This window comes from Rhinatrema bivittatum, chromosome 9 (assembly GCF_901001135.1).
Source record: "Rhinatrema bivittatum chromosome 9, aRhiBiv1.1, whole genome shotgun sequence".
NCBI classification, from domain to species: domain Eukaryota; kingdom Metazoa; phylum Chordata; class Amphibia; order Gymnophiona; family Rhinatrematidae; genus Rhinatrema; species Rhinatrema bivittatum.
In genome coordinates this window covers 176259045-176279744 of record NC_042623.1, presented here as the reverse complement: position 1 = coordinate 176279744, position 20700 = coordinate 176259045, and the positions used below count along the sequence as shown (strand labels likewise).

General features: G+C 39.1%; 1 protein-coding gene across 3 annotated transcripts in view; it reads right to left on the bottom strand.

Annotated features, from left to right (window-relative positions):
• The window catches only part of PLCH1 (phospholipase C eta 1), a 342167-nt gene that overhangs the window by 28712 nt on the left and 292755 nt on the right, over nt 1-20700 (bottom strand). For 2 of the 3 annotated variants that reach the window (XM_029616576.1, XM_029616578.1), the window contains exons 16-19: nt 19454-19633; nt 19195-19302; nt 14246-14373; nt 8205-8289 (exon numbers count right to left, since the gene is read on the bottom strand). In XM_029616576.1, the coding sequence (XP_029472436.1) occupies nt 8205-8289; nt 14246-14373; nt 19195-19302; nt 19454-19633 (501 nt within the window). The remainder of the gene's footprint in view (nt 1-8204; nt 8290-14245; nt 14374-19194; nt 19303-19453; nt 19634-20700) is intronic. The other variant, XM_029616579.1, reaches the window with a different exon arrangement.

Below are 20700 nucleotides of genomic sequence, written 5' to 3'. Positions count from 1 at the left end.
CACCTTAACCAGGGTAGAACCAGACTGCTGGTGCTAACCTTTAAAAAGGAGATAGAGCAGCTTTTAAACTAGAACAAAAGGGAAAGCAGACAGTCGCTCAGCAGTGCATGGTTCAGAGGGAGGTATCTTCAAAGAATACTGATGCATTAGAATTAAGGCATCCCGACAGTTAGATTCCAATAAGAAAAATAGTCCAAGTGCCTGTAACTAAAAACTCACCTGAGCTAAAAAATTCCAACTTATCCCTATCAATTAAAAAGCAGAATGAAAATACAAACAAAAAACAAACTTTGAAATGTTTGTATGCTAATGTCAGAAGTCTAAGAAGTAAGGTGGGAGAATTAGAATGTATAGCAGTGAATGACGACAGACTGAATTGGCATCTCAGAGACATGGTGGAAGGAGGATAACCAATGGGGAGTGCTATACCGGGGCACAAATTATATCGCAATAACAGAGAGGAGCACCCGGGAGGCGGTGTAGCGTTTTATGTCCGGGATGGCATAGAGTCCAACAGGATAAACATCCTGCATGAGACTAAATGCACAATCGAATCTTTATGGGTAGAAATCCCTTGTGTGTCGGGGAAGAATATAGTGATAGGAGTATGCTACCGTCCACCTGGTCAAGATGGTGAGAGGGACAGTGAAATACTAAGAGAAATTAGGGAAGCTAACCAAATTGGTAGTGCGGTAATAATTACCCCAATATTGACTGGGTAAATGTATCATCAGGCATGCTAGAGAGATAAAGTTCCTGGATGGAATAAATGACAGTTTTGTGGAGCAATTGGTTCAGGAACTGACAAGAGGGAGCAATTTTAGATCTAATTCTCAGTGGAGCACAGGATTTGGTGAGAGAGGTAATGGTGGTGGGGCCACTTGGCAATAGTGATCATAATATGATCAAATTTGAATTAATGACTGGAAGGGGGACAGTAAGCAAATCCACAGCTCTCGTGCTAAACTTTGATAAAATGAGAAAAATAGTTTTAAAAAATCTGAAAGGAGCAGCTACAAAGGTAAATAGTGTGCAAGAGGCATGGTCATTATTAAAAAAAATACCATCCTAGAAGCACAGCCAAGATGTATTCCACATATTAAGAAAGGTGGAAAGAAGGAAAACTGATTACCGGCATGGTTAAAAGGGGAGGTGAAAGAAGCTATTTTAGCCAAAAGATCTTCATTCAAAAACTGGAAGAAAGATCCAACAGAAGAAAATAGGATAATGCATAAGCGTTGGCAAGTTAAATGTAAGACATTGATAAGACTGGCTAAAAGAGAATTTGAAAAGAAGTTGGCTGTAGAGGCAAAACTCACAGTAAAAACTTTTTAAAATATATCTGAAGCAAAAAGCCTGTGAGGGAGTCAGTTGGACTGTTAGATGATCGAGGGGTTAAAGGGGCACTTAGAGAAGATAAGGCCATCATGGAAAGATTAAATGATTTCTTTGCTTCAGTGTTTACTGAAGAGGACGTTGGGGAGGTACCCATATGGTTTTCATGGGTACCCATCAGGTTTTCATGGGTAATGATTCAGATGGACTGAACCAAACCACGGTGAATCTAGAAGATGTGGTAGGCCTGATTGACAAACTGAAGAGTAGTAAATCACCTGGACCAGATGGTATACACCCCAGGGATCTGAAGGAATTAAAAAATGAAATTTCAGACCTATTAGTAAAAATTTGTAACCTATCATTAAAATCATCCATTGTACCTGAAGACTAGAGGATAGCTAATGTAACCCCAATATTTAAAAAGGGCTCCAGGGCGATCCGGGAAACTACAGACCAGTTAGCCTGACTTCAGTGCCAGGAAAAATAGTGGAAAGTGTTCTAAATATCAAAATCACAGAACACATAGAAAGACATGGTTTAATGGAACAAAGTCAGCATGGCTTTACCCAAGGCAATTCTTGCCATCTGCTTCACTTTTTTGAAGGAGTTAAACATGTAGATAAAGGTGAACCAGTAGATGTAGTCTATTTGGATTTTCAGAAGGCGTTTGACAAAGTTCCTCATGAGACACTTCTAGGAAAAGTAAAAAGTCATGGGATAGGTGGCGATGTCCTTTCATGGATTACAAACTGGCTAAAAGTCAGGAAACAGAGTAGGATTAAATGGACAATTTTCTCAGTGGAAGGGAGTGGGCAATGGAGTGCCTCAGGGATCTGAACTGAGACCGTACTTTTCAATATATTTATAAATGATCTGGAAAGAAATACAAGTGAGATAATCAAATTTGCAGATGATACAAAATTGTTCAGAGTAGTTAAATCACAAGCAGATTGTGATATATTGCAGGAAGACCTTGTGAGACTGGAAAATTGGGCATCGAAATGGCAGATGAAATTTAATGTGGATAAGTGCAAGGTGATGCATATAGGGAAAAATAACCCATGCTATAGTTACACAATGTTAGGTTCCATATTAGGAGCTACCACCAAAGAAAGAGATCTAGGCGCCATAGTGGATACGAATAATACATTGAAATCATCGGTTCAGTTTGCTGCGGCAGTCAAAAAGGCAAACAGAATGTTGGGAATTATTAGAAAGGGAATGGTGAATAAAATGGAAAATGTCATAATGCCTCTGTATCGCTCCATGGTGAGACCACACTTTGAATAATGTGTACAATTCTGGTCGCCACATCTCAAAAAAGATATCGTTTTATTTATTTATTTAAAAACTTTTCTATACCATCGTTTAGTAATGCACCATCACAACGGTTTACATTTAGGCACGAAATAGGTTTGTTGTGATGAAGAAGGTACAGAGAAGGGTGACCAAAATGATAAAGGGACTGAAACAGCTCCCCTATGAGGAAAGCCTAAAGAAGTTAGGACTTTTCAGCTTGGGGAAGAGACGGCTGAGGGGGGATATGATAGAGGTCTAGAACGGGTAAATGTGAATCGGTTATTTACTCTTTCAGATAATAGAAAGACGAGGGGGCATTCCATGAAGTTAGCATGTGGCACATTTAAAACTAATCGGAGAAAGTTCTTTTTTACTCAACGCACAATTAAACTCTGGAATTTGTTGCCAGAGGATGTGGTTAGTGCAGTTAGTATAGCTGTGTTTAAAAAGGATTGGATAAGTTCTTGGAGGAGAAGTCCATTACCTGCTATTAATTAAGTTGACTTAGAAAATAGCCACTGCTATTACTAGCAACAGTAACATGGGATAGACTTAGTTTTTGGGTACTTGCCATGTACTTGCAGCCTGGATTGGCCACTGTTGGAAACAGGATGCTGGGCTTCATGGACCCTTGGTCAGACCCAATATGGCATGTTCTTATATTCTTAGTATCGCGACCCCCGCCACCAGCCAGCAAGGAGCCCATAGTAGACAACTGCACCCAGTTGTCCTCATAAGTTGAGTTATAACAGGAGCCAAACTTAGCAGCAAATTAAGTAAATCTGAACCCAGTCTGCTCGGGCCACCCGCCTTAAACCCCGCCAGCTGCGACAGAACAAACCAAACCCCCATATAACAAGGAAACCAAGATAATGGCGGGTGGGAGGGAAGCAACCACTGTGGCAGCAGCAAGAAATGCCAGCAAAATGATCAGAGGCTGGCATCTCGCAGCTTAAACCCCGCCCACTCCCTGCAGCCCTAGCAACCTATTGGCACGCTGCCACAAAATTTAACTCAGAAAGCCTAACGGCTGGAGGGCAGGCAGACATTCCCACCGATCCTTACACCAGCCCCGTTTCCCCCCCACGTCCCCACTGTCAGCTTAACCGACATGTGCAGCACTAACCTCTTCCCCCCCACCCCAAGGGCCTGGCTCCCCATGTGTGCCTGCCACCATATTACTTTGGCGTACCAGGTACAAGGCCCGGTCGACCACCCAGAACAGACACAAAAAAAGGGTTGAGTTAACACAAGTTTGAAACTAGTGAGCAGCGATGCCAATAGTCAATACTGCAACCCTGGATACACTGCTACTGGCTCACAAGTTTCACATGTGCTAGTTCAACTCCATTTTGTATCTGTTACCTGGGGCTTAAATTTATGGTGCGCCTTTTTTCTGGAATCTGAGGAAATGGAGCAGAGCCAATGTTAGGGATGTGCAGAGGGACCGCATACACTGCATTCGGTATTCGTATTTGTCAGGGGGCAGATACATTGCATTTGGCAAGGGGGGCCCCCCGATACGTTCATGCATTCATTCTTATTCGTTTCCCAGCTAAAATGTAATTAACTACAACCCCCACCCTCCTGACCCCCCAAGACTTACCAAAACTCCCTGGTGTCCAGCGGGGTGTCCGGGAGCCATCTCCTGCATTCACGCCGTTGGCTGCCGGTATTCAAAATGGCGCCAATAGCCTTTGACCTTACTATGCCACAAGGGCTACCGGTGCCATTGGTTGGCCCCTGTCACATGGTAGGAGCAATGGACGGCAATACGTAGGTGTAATAAATTACAATGTGCCTAGATAGATTTCTGAAAGGCTTTCAGCAGAAAGTTTCCAAGAAATCCAGTCAACATAAAAGGACCCAGAAAGAACATAGATCTCTGAAGTAATCTTTAGAGCTTCAGCAGCAGGGGGGGTCACTTCCACTAGCCCACTCAGGTGCAAAGCATACAAGTACCCACATTCCTTACAACTAATTTTCAAAAAAAGAAACTGTTTCTGTATCAGTTGCGCACTGGAAATCATATTTGAAAAAGCAAAATACACACATTTTCCCTACCTGACCAAATCCCATCTCCTCTTAAATATAGCCACTTAGTGAAACTTGGTGGCTACATATACCTGTTCAGCAGATGACAATCTTCAGTCCCACAGATCTAGATGGATAGCTTCTTAGTTATCTAGCTAGATCCTTCTGGAAATTGTCCTCCAAATTATGTTACACAGAATTTCATTGATGTATAATCACTAAACAGAAGCAAACCCTCTCAATTAATATCTTGCACAACAAAGTGTGAAACACTAGAGAGAGGAAAATAGTTTCTTAACTATTTACCACCATCACATATTCAAAAAACTAGACTAGAGACAATATCATAGGCAATTGCTCACGGTGAATTTTCGTTCTGCTGTCTCTCGCCCGCAATGGGCCGCAGGCAGTAATCAGCCTGTGAGCTCAAACAATTTTTTAATCATTTATTGTCTCATGTCTCCCCACCACTCACTCCAAAAAGCATTTTTTATTTTAAATAAATTGCTAACTCAACCATTAAAGTGCAAAATTCTTTAAAAACTAGTTGTATAACATTCAACCGGCTAGTAACCCATATATTTGTCCACCTGAAAATGCACAGCCACAAAAGTGGTCAATCAAATGTCTAGAAGAATACTTCCGTTATTCAACCCCGACATGGTCCATGTTTCGACTCTCAACGAGTCTTTTTCAAGGGGAATGAAGATACCAGATCACTGTATCACCGGTACATTACTTTCATTCAGTTCCTGCAATGCAATGTCAAAAATTAAAAACAATCAAAACTACACACACAAACAGAAAGAAAAAACTTATCCAATTTCATACTTTCCAACTCAACAAAAAAAACTGCTAATTCAGGCACAAGTACTCCCCTCAAAATGACCATGTATTCAACTTAGAAACTCACCGAAACGCCGGAATTGTTTGTCTTAGGATCACAACATGGCGATAAACGCCTTTGTCAGAACTTAACTCACTATACCGGTTTAAATAGCCCACTAGGTTCTATGGGGCCGGAAGTAACGAAAAAACTACTTTCCGGTCACCTAGTCTTTCACTGAAAACTACTAATCCCGGCATCCCATGCTAACAACAGCTGTCATTTTAAGTAAATCGCACCCCAACGACTTCAAAAAACTGACCAATCAATTTCCTTGTTGAGCCCCTTCGGAATCACTGAATCAAAAAAATGTATCCATTTTTGTTCTCTCTGTGTCAAATACAAATCAAAATTGCCGCCCCGATTACTCGGAACTGGCTGTTCGATTACTGCAAATCTCAGCTCTGCAAACGTGTGATTACTCTCAATGCAGTGTTGAACACAAGGTGCCTCCAACCTACTCCTAGTTATAGCACTGCGATGTTCTATCATTCGCGTCTTAAGGCATCTTTCGTCTTCCCAATATATAGAAGCGGACAAGGGCACCACAAGGCATAAACCACCCCTCTGGATTCACAAGTGGTAGCAGCTGCTAATTTAAAGTTTCCTTTGAAAAAGGGTAACTTGTTGCCATCAAATGATTGATCACATACGGAGCACTTCATACAAGGTCGGTGCCCAACAGTCAGATGTGATTCCATAGTGCTATTGTCTTTCTCATCAAAAAAATCTGAGTGTACAACAAGGTCTCTGATATTCTTCCCTCGTTTAAACGCAAACATTGGGAAATGTTGGAACCCCTCATGTAAGCTCAATACGTGCCAAAATTTTTTAATCACCTTTTGTACTTTGTAAATTTGAGATGAAAACGGTAATACACATACCAACCGCTCGGTGTCCTGACTACCACGAGCAGGTTGAAGTAACAAATCTCTGTTGATCCAGCGGGCTCGTTTGTATGCCTTCTTGATGATACTAGAAGGGTAGCCCCGTTGTGCAAAATTGTTCATCATCACTTGTGCCTTCATTTTGTAGTCAAAAACATCTGAACAAAGACGTCTTAGTCTTAAAAACTGACCATAAGGTAAGTTGGAACGAAGATGAAGCGGATGACAACTATCAAACCGGAGGATCGTGTTTTTATCTGTAGGCTTACGGTAAATGGAAAATTGAAATCCCGACTGCTGAATGCTAATAGAAATGTCTAAATATGAAACATTCCTTTTGTCAAAAATGAACGTGAAACTCAAATTAGCATCACAATTCTGTAACCATTCCATGAAGGCTGTAAACGTGGATTCATCTCCTTCCCACACAACCAGGATATCATCAATGTACCTCCTCCACAATTTCACATGTTGGCCAAAAGGATTATTTTTTAAATGTTTGTTCTCAAAATCTCCCATGTATAAGTTAGCGACATCAGGAGCCATGGTGGCACCCATCGCTACCCCTTTGGTTTGGTGGTAAAAGATTTTGTCAAACATGAAGAAATTGTTGCTTAAGGCCACCTCTGCTAAAGTACTCACAAATTCTGCAGGAATACGGTTGTTCTGATTCACTGTGTGGAGTGTGTTCTTGATGATATTAATAGCCTCAGCTTGCGGTATGTTGGTGTAAAGCGATACTACATCAATGGTAGCCAACGCTAACAACTCATTCGGGAATAAATCACTTGTAATATTTTCCAGTTGTGTCATCAAATCAGTAGAATCTCTAACATAAGATGGTAACTGTTTTACCAAAGGGGCTAAAAATTTGTCAACAAAGATCGACAAAGGTTCTAATAAAGACCCCCTCGTAGATACTATCGGCCTCCCTGGTGGTTTTTCAAGAGACTTGTGTATCTTGGGTAAAACGTACAAGACAGGTGTCTTGGGAAAATCTACAACCAAAAAACGTTTCTCTCTCGATGTAATCCAAAATTTGGTGAAAGCCACATCAATCAAAGAGTCTATATAAGCCTTCAATTCAGCCGTGGGATCTATTTCCAATTTAGTGTAATAAGTGATATCCCCTAACTGTCTCATAACTTCTGCACAATAGTCTTTGGTGTTCATAATAACAACCGCTCCCCCCTTATCAGCTGATTTTACAACAACTGTGGAATCTTTAGCCAAAGTTTTCAAAGCTGATATTTCCATAACGGAACAATTCCAATCTGTATTGCAGGACAGAAATTTCTTCTTCCTTAACTCACTCAATACCAGATCTCGAAAGGTACTAATAGCTGAGTCCATCGGACCAGGGGGATACCACTTGGATTGCGGTGTTACAATAGAAGTATCTAGTGTGCAAGCCTTATTCTTAGAAAAGAAAACCTTAAGAGACAGACTCCGGACAAATTTGTGAAAGAACTTTTCAATCTCAAACAAATCACCTCTGATCGTGGGCACATAAGATAATCCTTTCTCTAGCATGGCAGTTTGTTCCATAGACAGTGACTTCATAGATAAATTTATTACCGTGGTTGTTGCTCCTGCTGGGATGGTGGTAAATAGTTGCTCCTGCTGTGATGGTGGTAAATAGTTAAGAAACTATTTTCCTCTCTCTAGTGTTTCACACTTTGTTGTGCAACACAGAATTTCATGACATTTTTTCATTAATAAAAAAAAACAACAAAACACATAAAATTACTTTAACTTACCATTGTCATCAACAACTCTTGTTTGTGCCTTACAACAATCTACAGGCAATCCAATAATTTCCACCTCAACAAAAGGATCAATTATCTGTTTCAGAATAAAAATTCTGGGTTAAAAAATATTTCGCTATAAAATCTTATAGTCTTCAAATTCAAAATAAAGTAGTGTTCATGCTACCAATGCTATATATTTAGCATCATCGACCACCATAATTACTAATGAGCCTATAAAGAATATATAGACTGAACATTCTACATCACGATAAACTATTTTTATTATTTATTTTATTTAAAGGTTTTTTATATACAGCGGAACGTTTCAAACATCTCCTCGGTTTACAATGAACAATAATTTAGCAACAGGCTTTACAATCAATTCAGAAACAACAAGCATATATCAATAAACAAGGCAATGAGTCAACATATGGTACAATTGAATCCCATCTAATCTCATGGGAGAAACTATGTATAATTACCAACAATATAAAATTAGGTGTATTATGTACAAATAATAATATACAATCTATGTATATTTAAGTACATTCAGGCAGAGGAAGAGGCAGAAAGTGGTGAAAGGGAGTGGGGGAGAGGGAGGCAGTTTGGGTGGGATGGCTGTTTGAGGAGTCGGAGGGCATTATAGTCGGAGGGCATTATGAATAAGCTTTTCTGAAGAGCCAAGTTTTTAAGTTTTGTTTGAATTTCTTGTGACAAGGCTCCAGGCGCAGGTCTGTGGGCATTTTATTCCAGATGTTGGTTCCTGCTATGGTAAATGATCGTTCTCTTGTAGAAACATGTTTAATTTGTTTGAGTGTGGGAGTCTTGAGTTTGGCTTGGTGTATTGTTCTTGTAGGTCTATTGGATTTATGGAATGTAAAGTGGTCAGAGAACCATTGCATTTCTTGGTTGTAGATTGATTTGTGTATGAGGGTAAGGACTTTGTATGTAATTAAATGGTGCTCACCTGCGAGCTCCCACCAAGAAAATTCATAATTAAGCGAATAACACAGGAATTAAAGGTAATAAAATACAGCATTAAAAATTAAGGGATACATATTCAAAGCTGGCGGTGTAAGTAACTTAGCCGGTTAGAACTAATCCGCTGAATATGCGCGTATGCGTGCGCACTTCGCCGGATAACCATACCCAGCTAAGTTCAGACCTACTCTACGGGGTGTCTAAACTTAGACATAAACTTATGCAGCCAACTAGAATAGCAGTAGTTAGCTGTATAAATTATATTGCCGATGACAGAAATTCTCTAATTTTTTCTTTTGGAGGGTTCAGTCAATAAGTGATCTCATATATTAAAGGACCAAAATCACCTCTATTTCTTCATCAATTTTACAACTGAAAAATCAGAAAAATTCTTTTCCACTTGTCCACTAATTATGACCTCATATAGGCATTTTTTCGGAGCCTTCTTTTGAATGAGTGTGCTGCTTAGCAAGTAGTATATCTCGCACTACCACTCAATATATAATCATAGGTCATCCAACACCATTTTTTTAATTTTTTTATATATGCTTATTCATCTTGATAAAATCCATAAACTTTTTCTTAATCCTTGTTTTTCATAGTAATAATGTTACTTAGCTTGTTCAAGCGATATAGATTGAAGAAACTGTGCGACTCTGTGCCATGAGGATAAAATGCCCGACACGGTCCGTGTTTCGGTTTTCCACCTTCTTCATGGGGCCATCTACAAAACACATCTATAAGTGAATAACTTGAAAAAGTAATATCAAAATTTTACCTTATTCACAGTGGTACTAACGATGTTTGTTGCTCAGTGAAGTGTTCCGTGTTCTGGTAAATCCGTCTCTTCAACCGGAAGCTGGAATGACTAAACGCCGTTTTTATAGGAACAATAACCAATGGGGGATTGCCACGTCTAAATTCACTGCTACACTTATCAGCTGTGGAGTTGAAGTTGGATTAAAATACAGAATACCAATCAATCTCGGCATTTAATCCCTCAGGAGCAACGCATGCCAACTTGTAAATCCACCGTTGTTCGTGCAAATTCAATAATGCTTGTGAGTCACCCCCCCTGCTTGTCATCAAAATTTTATCAATGATTCTCCACTTCAAATCTGCAAATGTATGATTAAACTCGACACAATGTGCTACAATGGGGGCCTGTAGTTTTTTTGTGGCTACACAACTCCGATGTTCAATCAACCTAGTGCATATGGCTCTCTTTGTTCTGCCTACATAATATTTGTTGCAAGGACAGATGATTAAATAGACAACGTGTGTTGATGTACAATCGGTGTTTGTTTTTGCATAATAAAGATTGCCCTTCTTATCCGTCCAAGTTGGTCCACTAATGGTTTGCGCACATAAAGAACAGTTGTTACAAGAAGTATGTTCGCCAGTGTGTGAGCCAAATTGAGCACTGTCCGAACATAAAAAAGAGTGCGTCAGTAGATCTCTCAAATTTTTTCCCCGACTGTATGTAATCATCGGTAACTCTTTAAAAACAGAGTGAAATTGTAGTATGTGCCAGTATTTACGAATAATAGCCGCAATCTGAGTGGCTTTTGTTGAATGTTTCAATGTGCAAACAAAACTCGGATCCTGAGTGACGTCATCTCGTTCCAAAAGTAGCCATATGCACTGAGCATTGTAACCTCTTTTAAACGCCATTCTAATTGTTTTAGATGGATAACCCCTATTGAGCAATCGTGTTGCTAATGCTTGTGCCTGCAGGTTATATTCCTCTATATTATAACATATACGTCTTAGTCTCAAAAATTGTCCAATTGGTAAATTATTTTTTAAATGATATGGATGAAAACTGGAAAAGTGAAGTAGAACATTTTTGTCAGTAGGTTTTTTAAACAATGTGGTGACGAATTGATTATTCAATTTCTGTATAGAAATGTCCAAAAAATCAATCTTAGACTTACTGTACTGCATGGTAAAGTGAAGATTTGGGTCCAAAGCATTCATCCACATTAGAAATTCCAACAGACTTGATTCCTCACCATGCCACAAGAAGAATATATCATCTATGTATCGGCACCAGTTAGTAATATTGGTAAACATGACCGAATCATACAATAATGTCTCCTCAAAATTTTCCATATACAAGTTCGCCAAACTGGGGGCCATAGTGGCCCCCATGGCAGTGCCATGAATCTGCTGGTAATAACATTCATCAAAGATAAAGTAATTTTTTTGCAATGCGATAGTGGCAATTCTTGACAGAAAGGAAGTAGGTACGAGATGTGGACGACTTCTAGATTTTAATGCTTGTTGCAAAATTTCTAATGCCTGATCTTGTGGGATACTTGTGTATAATGCCCTGATGTCTAAAGTAACCATGATGGTATCTGTAGTGGGGCAGATGGACATTAATTTGTTCAACATTGCTTTGGTATCTCTAATGAATGACTTTATTTTCAAAACTTGTGGTTGTAAAAATTTATCGATGAATACAGATAACGGTTCTAGTAAAGATCCTATAGTACTCACAATAGGTCTCCCTGGTGGGTGGACCAAATCTTTATGAATCTTTGGAATCATGTATATGGTAGGTGCTCGATACTTAGAATTGATCAAAAAATTCTTTTCTTTCAATGACAAGAACCCAATCATGAAAGCTTCTTCAGATACCATCATGGTTACTTTAGACATCAGGGCATTATACACAAGTATCCCACAAGATCAGGCATTAGAAATTTTGCAACAAGCATTAAAATCTAGAAGTCGTCCACATCGCGTACCTACTTCCTTTCTGTCAAGAATTGCCACTATCGCATTGCAAAAAAATTACTTTATCTTTGATGAATGTTATTACCAGCAGATTCATGGCACTGCCATGGGGGCCACTATGGCCCCCAGTTTGGCGAACTTGTATATGGAAAATTTTGAGGAGACATTATTGTATGATTCGGTCATGTTTACCAATATTACTAACTGGTGCCGATACATAGATGATATATTCTTCTTGTGGCATGGTGAGGAATCAAGTCTGTTGGAATTTCTAATGTGGATGAATGCTTTGGACCCAAATCTTCACTTTACCATGCAGTACAGTAAGTCTAAGATTGATTTTTTGGACATTTCTATACAGAAATTGAATAATCAATTCGTCACCACATTGTTTAAAAAACCTACTGACAAAAATGTTCTACTTCACTTTTCCAGTTTTCATCCATATCATTTAAAAAATAATTTACCAATTGGACAATTTTTGAGACTAAGACGTATATGTTATAATATAGAGGAATATAACCTGCAGGCACAAGCATTAGCAACACGACTGCTCAATAGGGGTTATCCATCTAAAACAATTAGAATGGCGTTTAAAAGAGGTTACAATGCTCAGCGCATATGGCTACTTTTGGAACGAGATGACGTCACTCAGGATCCGAGTTTTGTTTGCACATTGAAACATTCAACAAAAGCCACTCAGATTGCGGCTATTATTCGTAAATACTGGCACATACTACAATTTCACTCTGTTTTTAAAGAGTTACCGATGATTACATACAGTCGGGGAAAAAATTTGAGAGATCTACTGACGCACTCTTTTTTATGTTCGGACAGTGCTCAATTTGGCTCACACACTGGCGAACATACTTCTTGTAACAACTGTTCTTTATGTGCGCAAACCATTAGTGGACCAACTTGGACGGATAAGAAGGGCAATCTTTATTATGCAAAAACAAACACCGATTGTACATCAACACACGTTGTCTATTTAATCATCTGTCCTTGCAACAAATATTATGTAGGCAGAACAAAGAGAGCCATACGCACTAGGTTGATTGAACATCGGAGTTGTGTAGCCACAAAAAAACTACAGGCCCCCATTGTAGCACATTGTGTCGAGTTTAATCATACATTTGCAGATTTGAAGTAGAGAATCATTGATAAAATTTTGATGACAAGCAGGGGGGGTGACTCACAAGCATTATTGAATTTGCACGAACAACGGTGGATTTACAAGTTGGCATGCGTTGCTCCTGAGGGATTAAATGCCGAGATTGATTGGTATTCTGTAATTTAATCCAACTTCAACTCCACAGCTGATAAGTGTAGCAGTGAATTTAGACGTGACAATCCCCCATTGGTTATTGTTCCTATAAAAACGGCGTTTAGTCATTCCAGCTTCCGGTTGAAGAGACGGATTTACCAGAACACGGAACACTTCACTGAGCAACAAACATCGTTAGTACCACTGTGAATAAGGTAAAATTTTGATATTACTTTTTCAAGTTATTCACTTATAGATGTGTTTTGTAGATGGCCCCATGAAGAAGGTGGAAAACCGAAACACGGACCGTGTCGGGCATTTTATCCTCATGGCACAGAGTCGCACAGTTTCTTCAATCTATATCGCTTGAACAAGCTAAGTAACATTATTACTATGAAAAACAAGGATTAAGAAAAAGTTTATGGATTTTATCAAGATGAATAAGCATATATAAAAAAATTAAAAAAATGGTGTTGGATGACCTATGATTATATATTGAGTGGTAGTGCGAGATATACTACTTGCTAAGCAGCACACTCATTCAAAAGAAGGCTCCGAAAAAATGCCTATATGAGGTCATAATTAGTGGACAAGTGGAAAAGAATTTTTCTGATTTTTCAGTTGTAAAATTGATGAAGAAATAGAGGTGATTTTGGTCCTTTAATATATGAGATAAATTATATTGCCAACATGCTCTGTCCCGATCCACCCAGCACATGCCTAACTTTCTGTGTGTGTAACATTTAGCCATACAAAGGGACTTATACGGCTAAGCTGAATGTAAGTGCATATTCAGTGGCCGTATGAGTCCTGCTTATCCGGCTAAATAAGGCTGAAAGTGCTTTGAATAAAGGGCCTTAAATGTTTAACTTCTGCCTGGACAATATAATATTTTAAAAAATTGATATGTTTTAGTTAAAATCTACTAAACAAACAAGCATTCAACTATAACTTCTAATTATAACTATGTCTAGTCTTGAAAATACTACGTCACTACACACTGTACCACATCCACATTCTCTTGACACAGTCATGGCTTTGTTATTAATTGTTTTACCTCTCCTCTGTCTCCAAGCATTGAGTCTGGAGGTTTAGGCAGTTGCTGCCCACTGATCACTTTCAAAATTAACTGCTTTTTTGGACTGGCAGGTAGTGGGTCACTGGAGAATGGGTTCAACACACCTACTGAAACAGAAATGCACAAAAGATGTTGCATCAGTAAAGTGGAGAAAATGAGGCAAAACAGTCACAAATGGAAGATAAAAAAGTATTCCCAAAAACAATACGTAAGCTGTCCTCAAAATCACAAATGTTTAATGAGACAAGTTGAATCAGTCTTAAATGTATCCAGAGAATCCAGCAGTTAGTCCCCTGACAAGGTTCCATATTTTGCCAGCGGGCTGCGACAGGAGTGACAGAAAGTATCCAATATAGGAGCCCATAGGGGATACTGCAAAGCAAATCTGTTTTCAAATTCACCTTGAGGTGTCCCCTTATTTGCTCCTATACTGGATAGTTTCTGTCCCTCCCAACGTAATCTGAGGGAAAATACATCCCTGCCAATACTTTTTTCTTCATCGCTGGGAGCAAGGGACCTTCTGCCCCACTCCTGGTGCTTCCACACAAGGCCACATAACTGAAAAATCTACACGGCTATTTTCAAACATAGCTGGTTAGGTTTTTTGGTTTTTGGTTTTTTTTATCTGCTATATGTAGCCAGATAACTTTAGGCTGGTCTATTCAGCAGGACGTTTCTCCCACTGGATACATGGGACAAGTTGTCCACTAACTAGACCACTGAATATGGACCTCCTAAAACTTAGGTTCCAAATTTAGGCCTGCAATTCATTTGCTACATTTAGGCAACTAGTGCTGAAAATCTGTGTTACGTACCTAATGTTTTCTCTGCTTTAACTCAGCCCCTATAGCTGACCATTTTTAGGGACCTAAATTTAGGGGGCATAGTGAAAATAGAGCCTAAATTTAAGCCAGTTTTTTAAGGGGCTAAAGGTGTCAAGGATTGATGCATTTTGCATTCTGGACTCAATGCGTAGACAGCACCAATGTGCTATATGTCTAGGGTTGATGTAACAAAGAATTTGCCAATGGTGCCAAGACTCGGTACTTCAACATCTCCACAGAATGCCTCTGTTTCTTTGATGTATTCCACTTTTGCTTACTTGACCCCAAGGATTTGGCCTATTCTGCTGAAGGGGGAAATATTTTTGAGGAATTTCCATTCAACTCCATTCCCGAGGAAGCAGATGAGGCTGCACTTCAGAAAGAGAACTGACTGTGGCTTTTCTGAGACTTATGCAATTCCTCCATTTTCTAGGCCCTCACCTTTTGGGAGCATAGGGATATCTAGCCACAATCATAACATTCTCCTGCCCCACACAAAAACTGGTTCGGTTCCAGGCAGCAGTAGCACAGGTCATGTCTGTCAATCCTAAAACCATTCACAATGGCTTTCTTCTTGCCAGACATCCCTGAAGAAGCAGCCTTCCTTTGTTTTGTTTTGTTTTTTTAAAGTAGCACTGAAAAGTGCTGTTTTGGGGCTGTTAAGGCAATAAGACAACTTGAAGATATAAGATAAGAATTTTACAGAAAAAAATAGAAAGAGGTAGAATTACACATCCATGCTAGTGCTCAGAGAAAAAAAGACTGAGGGGGCTCGAGGCAAACCCAGATGGGAATTCCCACACATGCTCAGTAGAGCAAAGGTTTTATGAGCTTAGAAAGAGGGTTCATTCGCTCCTGCCAGATACTACCACTCATGTGTCATGGCTAATTCAGCCCTGCCTGTCAATGAAGAAAGCAGAGTTGCTTACCTGTAAAAGGTGTTCTCCAAGGATAGCAGGATGTTAGTCCTCACACATAGGTGACAGCATCAGATGGAGCCCCTGTATGTAAAACATGTCAAAGTTTCTAGAACTTTGACTAGACATACTGAGAATGCCCTATACTATGCGACCACGCAGGGTCCCTTTTCAGTCTCGTAATACCGAATTACAATTAAAATAAAATAAAACAGTAGGAGAAACTCAACTCCTCGGGGTGGCGAGCAGGTTTCGTAAGGTCCTCAGAGAGCACCTGTTACAGATAAGCAAGTCTGCTTTTTACAAGAACAAGCAGGGTGGTATTCCTCACACTTGGGTGAATCCCTAGCTATAGGCTGCTCCCCAACACAAAAGGGGACCAACAGACACCTAATCAGGTGCCATCGGGCACAACAATACCAGCGCTGTTGGTAACAGAGGGGGGAGACAGCCTGAACCCAAACAATGGGTCCTAGTTTGGGAGAGTTGGGTTCTATACCTCAAACAGGTTCAAAGGATAGATTGGCCAAAACTGCTTTCGCGTCAGCCATCCCTATCCAGGCAGAAATGGGATGTGAATATGTAGAGAGAACTCCATGTCTCAGCCTTGCAGATCTCCTCCACAGGAACTGCTTGCGTGGGCCACTGACACTGCCATGGCTCCGACAGAATGAGCTTTGACATGACCCCCAAGATGCAGTCCTGCCTGGGCATAACAGAAGAAGATGTAATCCTGGAGCTTCAGGATCTGAAATGCGGCCACGCATTGGGTTAGCGCAAGCATGTATTTTGAAAAAAAGTTTTGGATTGTCTGTAACCTGTTTTGTATTTTTGAGTGCGTTTTTATACATACAAATATACAAAAATTATTTTTTTTCTTTTTGCATAAATTTAATAAAATATTGACTGTTTGAACTAATGGGTTGCTAGTTGGTTGTTTATGATTATGAATAAATGCCACAGGTTATCTGGGATGGAACCAGATGTTGGCTAAGTATGAAACCCCACCTTCCATTTTTAAAATGTTTTTTTATTCAGTTAATATATATAAATTAATATATATATAAATTATATGAAATAATAATATTGTTAGGTTTGTTGTGATTAGTTTACATTCCCTGTGTGGAAGCTTGGTTTGGTTTGTTCCAAAACCAAGTTAGATAGATTGATAGGCAATGGCATCAAAGTTAGACAGATTGAGAGGTGATGGCATAAGATTTGTTGTCCCAGTGATGAGGAAGTATGCCAGCAGCTTCTGAGATCCTAAAAGACTTTTTTCATCAGGGTCATAACTTTGTTAAATCAGTTTCAAGAACGTTTTAGAATAGTCAATTGTTTAATTACTAAGCCTATTTCTAAACATCAGTGCTAGTGCTTCTGGTGCTGAGCCTTTTGCAAATTTCTTTGAAAATAAAACAACTTCCAAATTTTCCAAAAGCTGAGGAAATAATTGTTTTTTTGTCTGCACTATCAGTACTGTCTGTTCAGCTTCAGGCAGAAGGAGTTCTTTTTATAGAGTGAAAATTAAGGAATATGAGGAAATTCTGTCATTGTTAAAAGTCTTGGAATGAAGCTTAAATCCCTGTTCATTTTGGCTATTGTGACATTTAAAATTGACCTTTGTGGATTCTATCACACATATTGAAAATGTATCATTTTCAAAAGGTGTTTTGCAAATTTATTGAAAAAGCTATTGTATATCCAAGTGCAAAGAATCATTAGATCCCATTGAGTTATGAAATTATAGGCCTTGCTCTAACATTACATCTTTAAGTAGTGCTATAGAAAAAGGGTACAACAGTTGCAGACTTTTATAGACAAGAATAATATCCTGGAGCCACATCAACGCAGGTTTAGAATAAGTCACAGTACCGAGACATTAATTATGATGGCTCCTGACACTTGTGTGTAAGACTGATAGGAGCAGGGCAATTATTCTAGTTTTTCTAGATATCTTCTATGTTCAGCATTCTTTAGTCTTCCACACAAAATATCCACCCCTGTATGATACTACCTTCCTTATGTTAAGGATCCCTATTGTTCAGTTGTTGTTGTTAACCTATACTTCCATGTTGCACTTTCACTTAAGTTATCCCCCTCCCAATTCCTTCTCCCTGTTAACATGCATTTTCAAACCTGCTGTTAAAATGTGAACTGGTATGATGTCCCTACGAATACCAGAATATAAAAGCCTTTAAATAAATAAATAAATAGATAGATAGATAAATAAATACATTTTAAGAGTTGCTCTCATTAAAAAGTCTATATATGCGAGTATATGGGATGAGTACAAGCAACTCATTTTAAAATCAAAAAAATTACATGATTGAAGGAAATCAGGAAAACTGATTTTCATTAAAATTAACTCCACCTCTTGCTACCTTCAGTAGTATAATCACTACTGGAATCAAGGAATAGCACACAATTGCTTCACTAAAAATGGCTCAACATTGTTCATGAAAAGTAATTCAGAAAAAAATTAGCAGCTAGACTTTGCTCCATTACCGCATAACTACTCACTGCTAAAAGGCAGGGAAGGCACCAACAGCTAATGCCCTGCAAGCCTAAGACAAAGCAGAATGCCCTTAGCCCACCAGGGCATAAACAAAAGAAAATGCCCGACACTGAAGGTTATCCCTGCTATAAAAAAATGTAACTTTTCCTGTTCATTGTAAATTAAAACAAAGCCTATAGATCCTCATTTCATCTTGCTTAGTATTCTGCTGAATTCTGAGGCCTTTACTGGTGAGATAATGGACCTCTGAAGTAAAGAGGAAGTTGGGAAGGTGCAGGATTCCAAGTCTGTGGTAGGCTCTTCTCATGAAATGTATAATTACTGCATAACCACACACCGGCAGAGAGGATAAAAACATGACTTAAAGCTCATAATTTATAGCGGCCCTATACCTTATTGCAGGGCCTCAAACCTGGCCTGGTCTTGCCAGTCAGGTGTTCAGTACATCCGCAATGATTATGTATGAGAAAAACATGCAGATAGTGCAAATTTATCTCACGCAGAGTCATTGTGGATATCCTGAAAACCCGACTGGCTGGGAGGGGTCCCCAGGACAGGTTTGGGAAGTCCTGCTCTATTGTAATTCTTTAGCGTTGCACAAGAAACAAAAAAATCTTTGTACATGGATTCTTTTTCAGCATTGACAACATAACAGTTAATATCATGCAATACCTTTGCACATCTGCTGCGGTTTGAGGACATACCCACAGTTGCCATTCATCTTGAATTTTGCTCGATTTAACTGCATCATCCGACCTTCAGTCTGGTAGTTTAATGCCACTGCAAACAAAGATACAATCAAACACAACAGGAACATCATTTGCTTTGGCATCTACCTTCAATGAAAAAGAGGGAAACGCAACGTCAAGAAGTGAAATCCATCTAACTGCACTCCTACTCAATATAATAATTTTCTTTCAATGCTACGCACCCAGTTGGATGCCTGCGTTCCAATACGGCAAAGGGTTGAAGTTGCTAGAGTCTATCCTGTATGCAGATGGATAGATTCTCGTGAGCTGCTTCTGGTTGTACTGCATAAACTGCTCAGATTTCTGCTGCACCACCTGGTGGGCTCTCGTCTCGCTGAAGGATAAGACATTCCCCGTTGTCCCTGCGTGATCATTACGAGAGAACAATGGTTTGCAAGACAAAAAAATAATTCCGCAATAAACAAACACAGAACACCAATGGAAAAAGCATGCATTTGATTTTCGGCTTACTTTATGGAGGAAAAAAAGAAAGTTTATAAGATCACTGTGGATCCTGACTAGAGGTTTTTTTTTTTGTTTTTTTTTTAATCCACATGTATACATGTGTGAATCCCAGATAGCAGGCTCCATTAGCTCTTTGTGGAACTTCTTGTTTTCAGCTATGCAATAATGAGAGGATTGTTTTGACTTTTACATTTTTGTATCTATAAGAAATCATTTTTCCATTTACTTTTTGTATACTGATGTTTGGCCTTGGCATTTACTGACTGGATATGCAAATATAAAATCCACTCAAGAGAACCAGCAGCTAAAACAAGATCGGATACTTAAACTATCTCTTGCTTAACCTGTAATCATGTGCATGGCGCCACACAAGAACTCTGTTAGCAAGTTACATCTCTTTGAAGATTTTCTGTAAGATTTTATTAGCCCAGTGATACAGCAGAGGCTGTTTTCCTTCTTTGCAATGTTCATGACTGACCCACTGTCATAAGGAACCATTATAATATTTTACTATTCATTCTTGCTCATACAACTTCTCCTAAGCTATAGCATGTTGCTGACGTTCATTACAATAAAAAGTAATAACTGTCATATATGAAAGGTTTATATTTAAGTAATACAGAGAGTACAGTCTTCCTATCACTTTCCTGCAGAAGAGTTTGAAATGCATTCCATTTGAACTTCAAACGAACTTGATTTAATGCATTTGTAAACGAGCTGGAATGTTTCAAATTCACCTGCAGGAACATGACAGGAAGACTATAGTTTAATTCAGGATATCACCAACATTGTTAGTAAATAGTATAGGCTCCTGCAAGGCACCTGGTTTGATCAATAAAATCTCATTTACATTTTGAAACATGAGAATTGCAATTATAATTTGAATGCAGTTATGGTGCTAATCAGTTTACATTACAAACAGCACTCGAGGAGAACCAATACATCTATAGTATATTCAGATCCA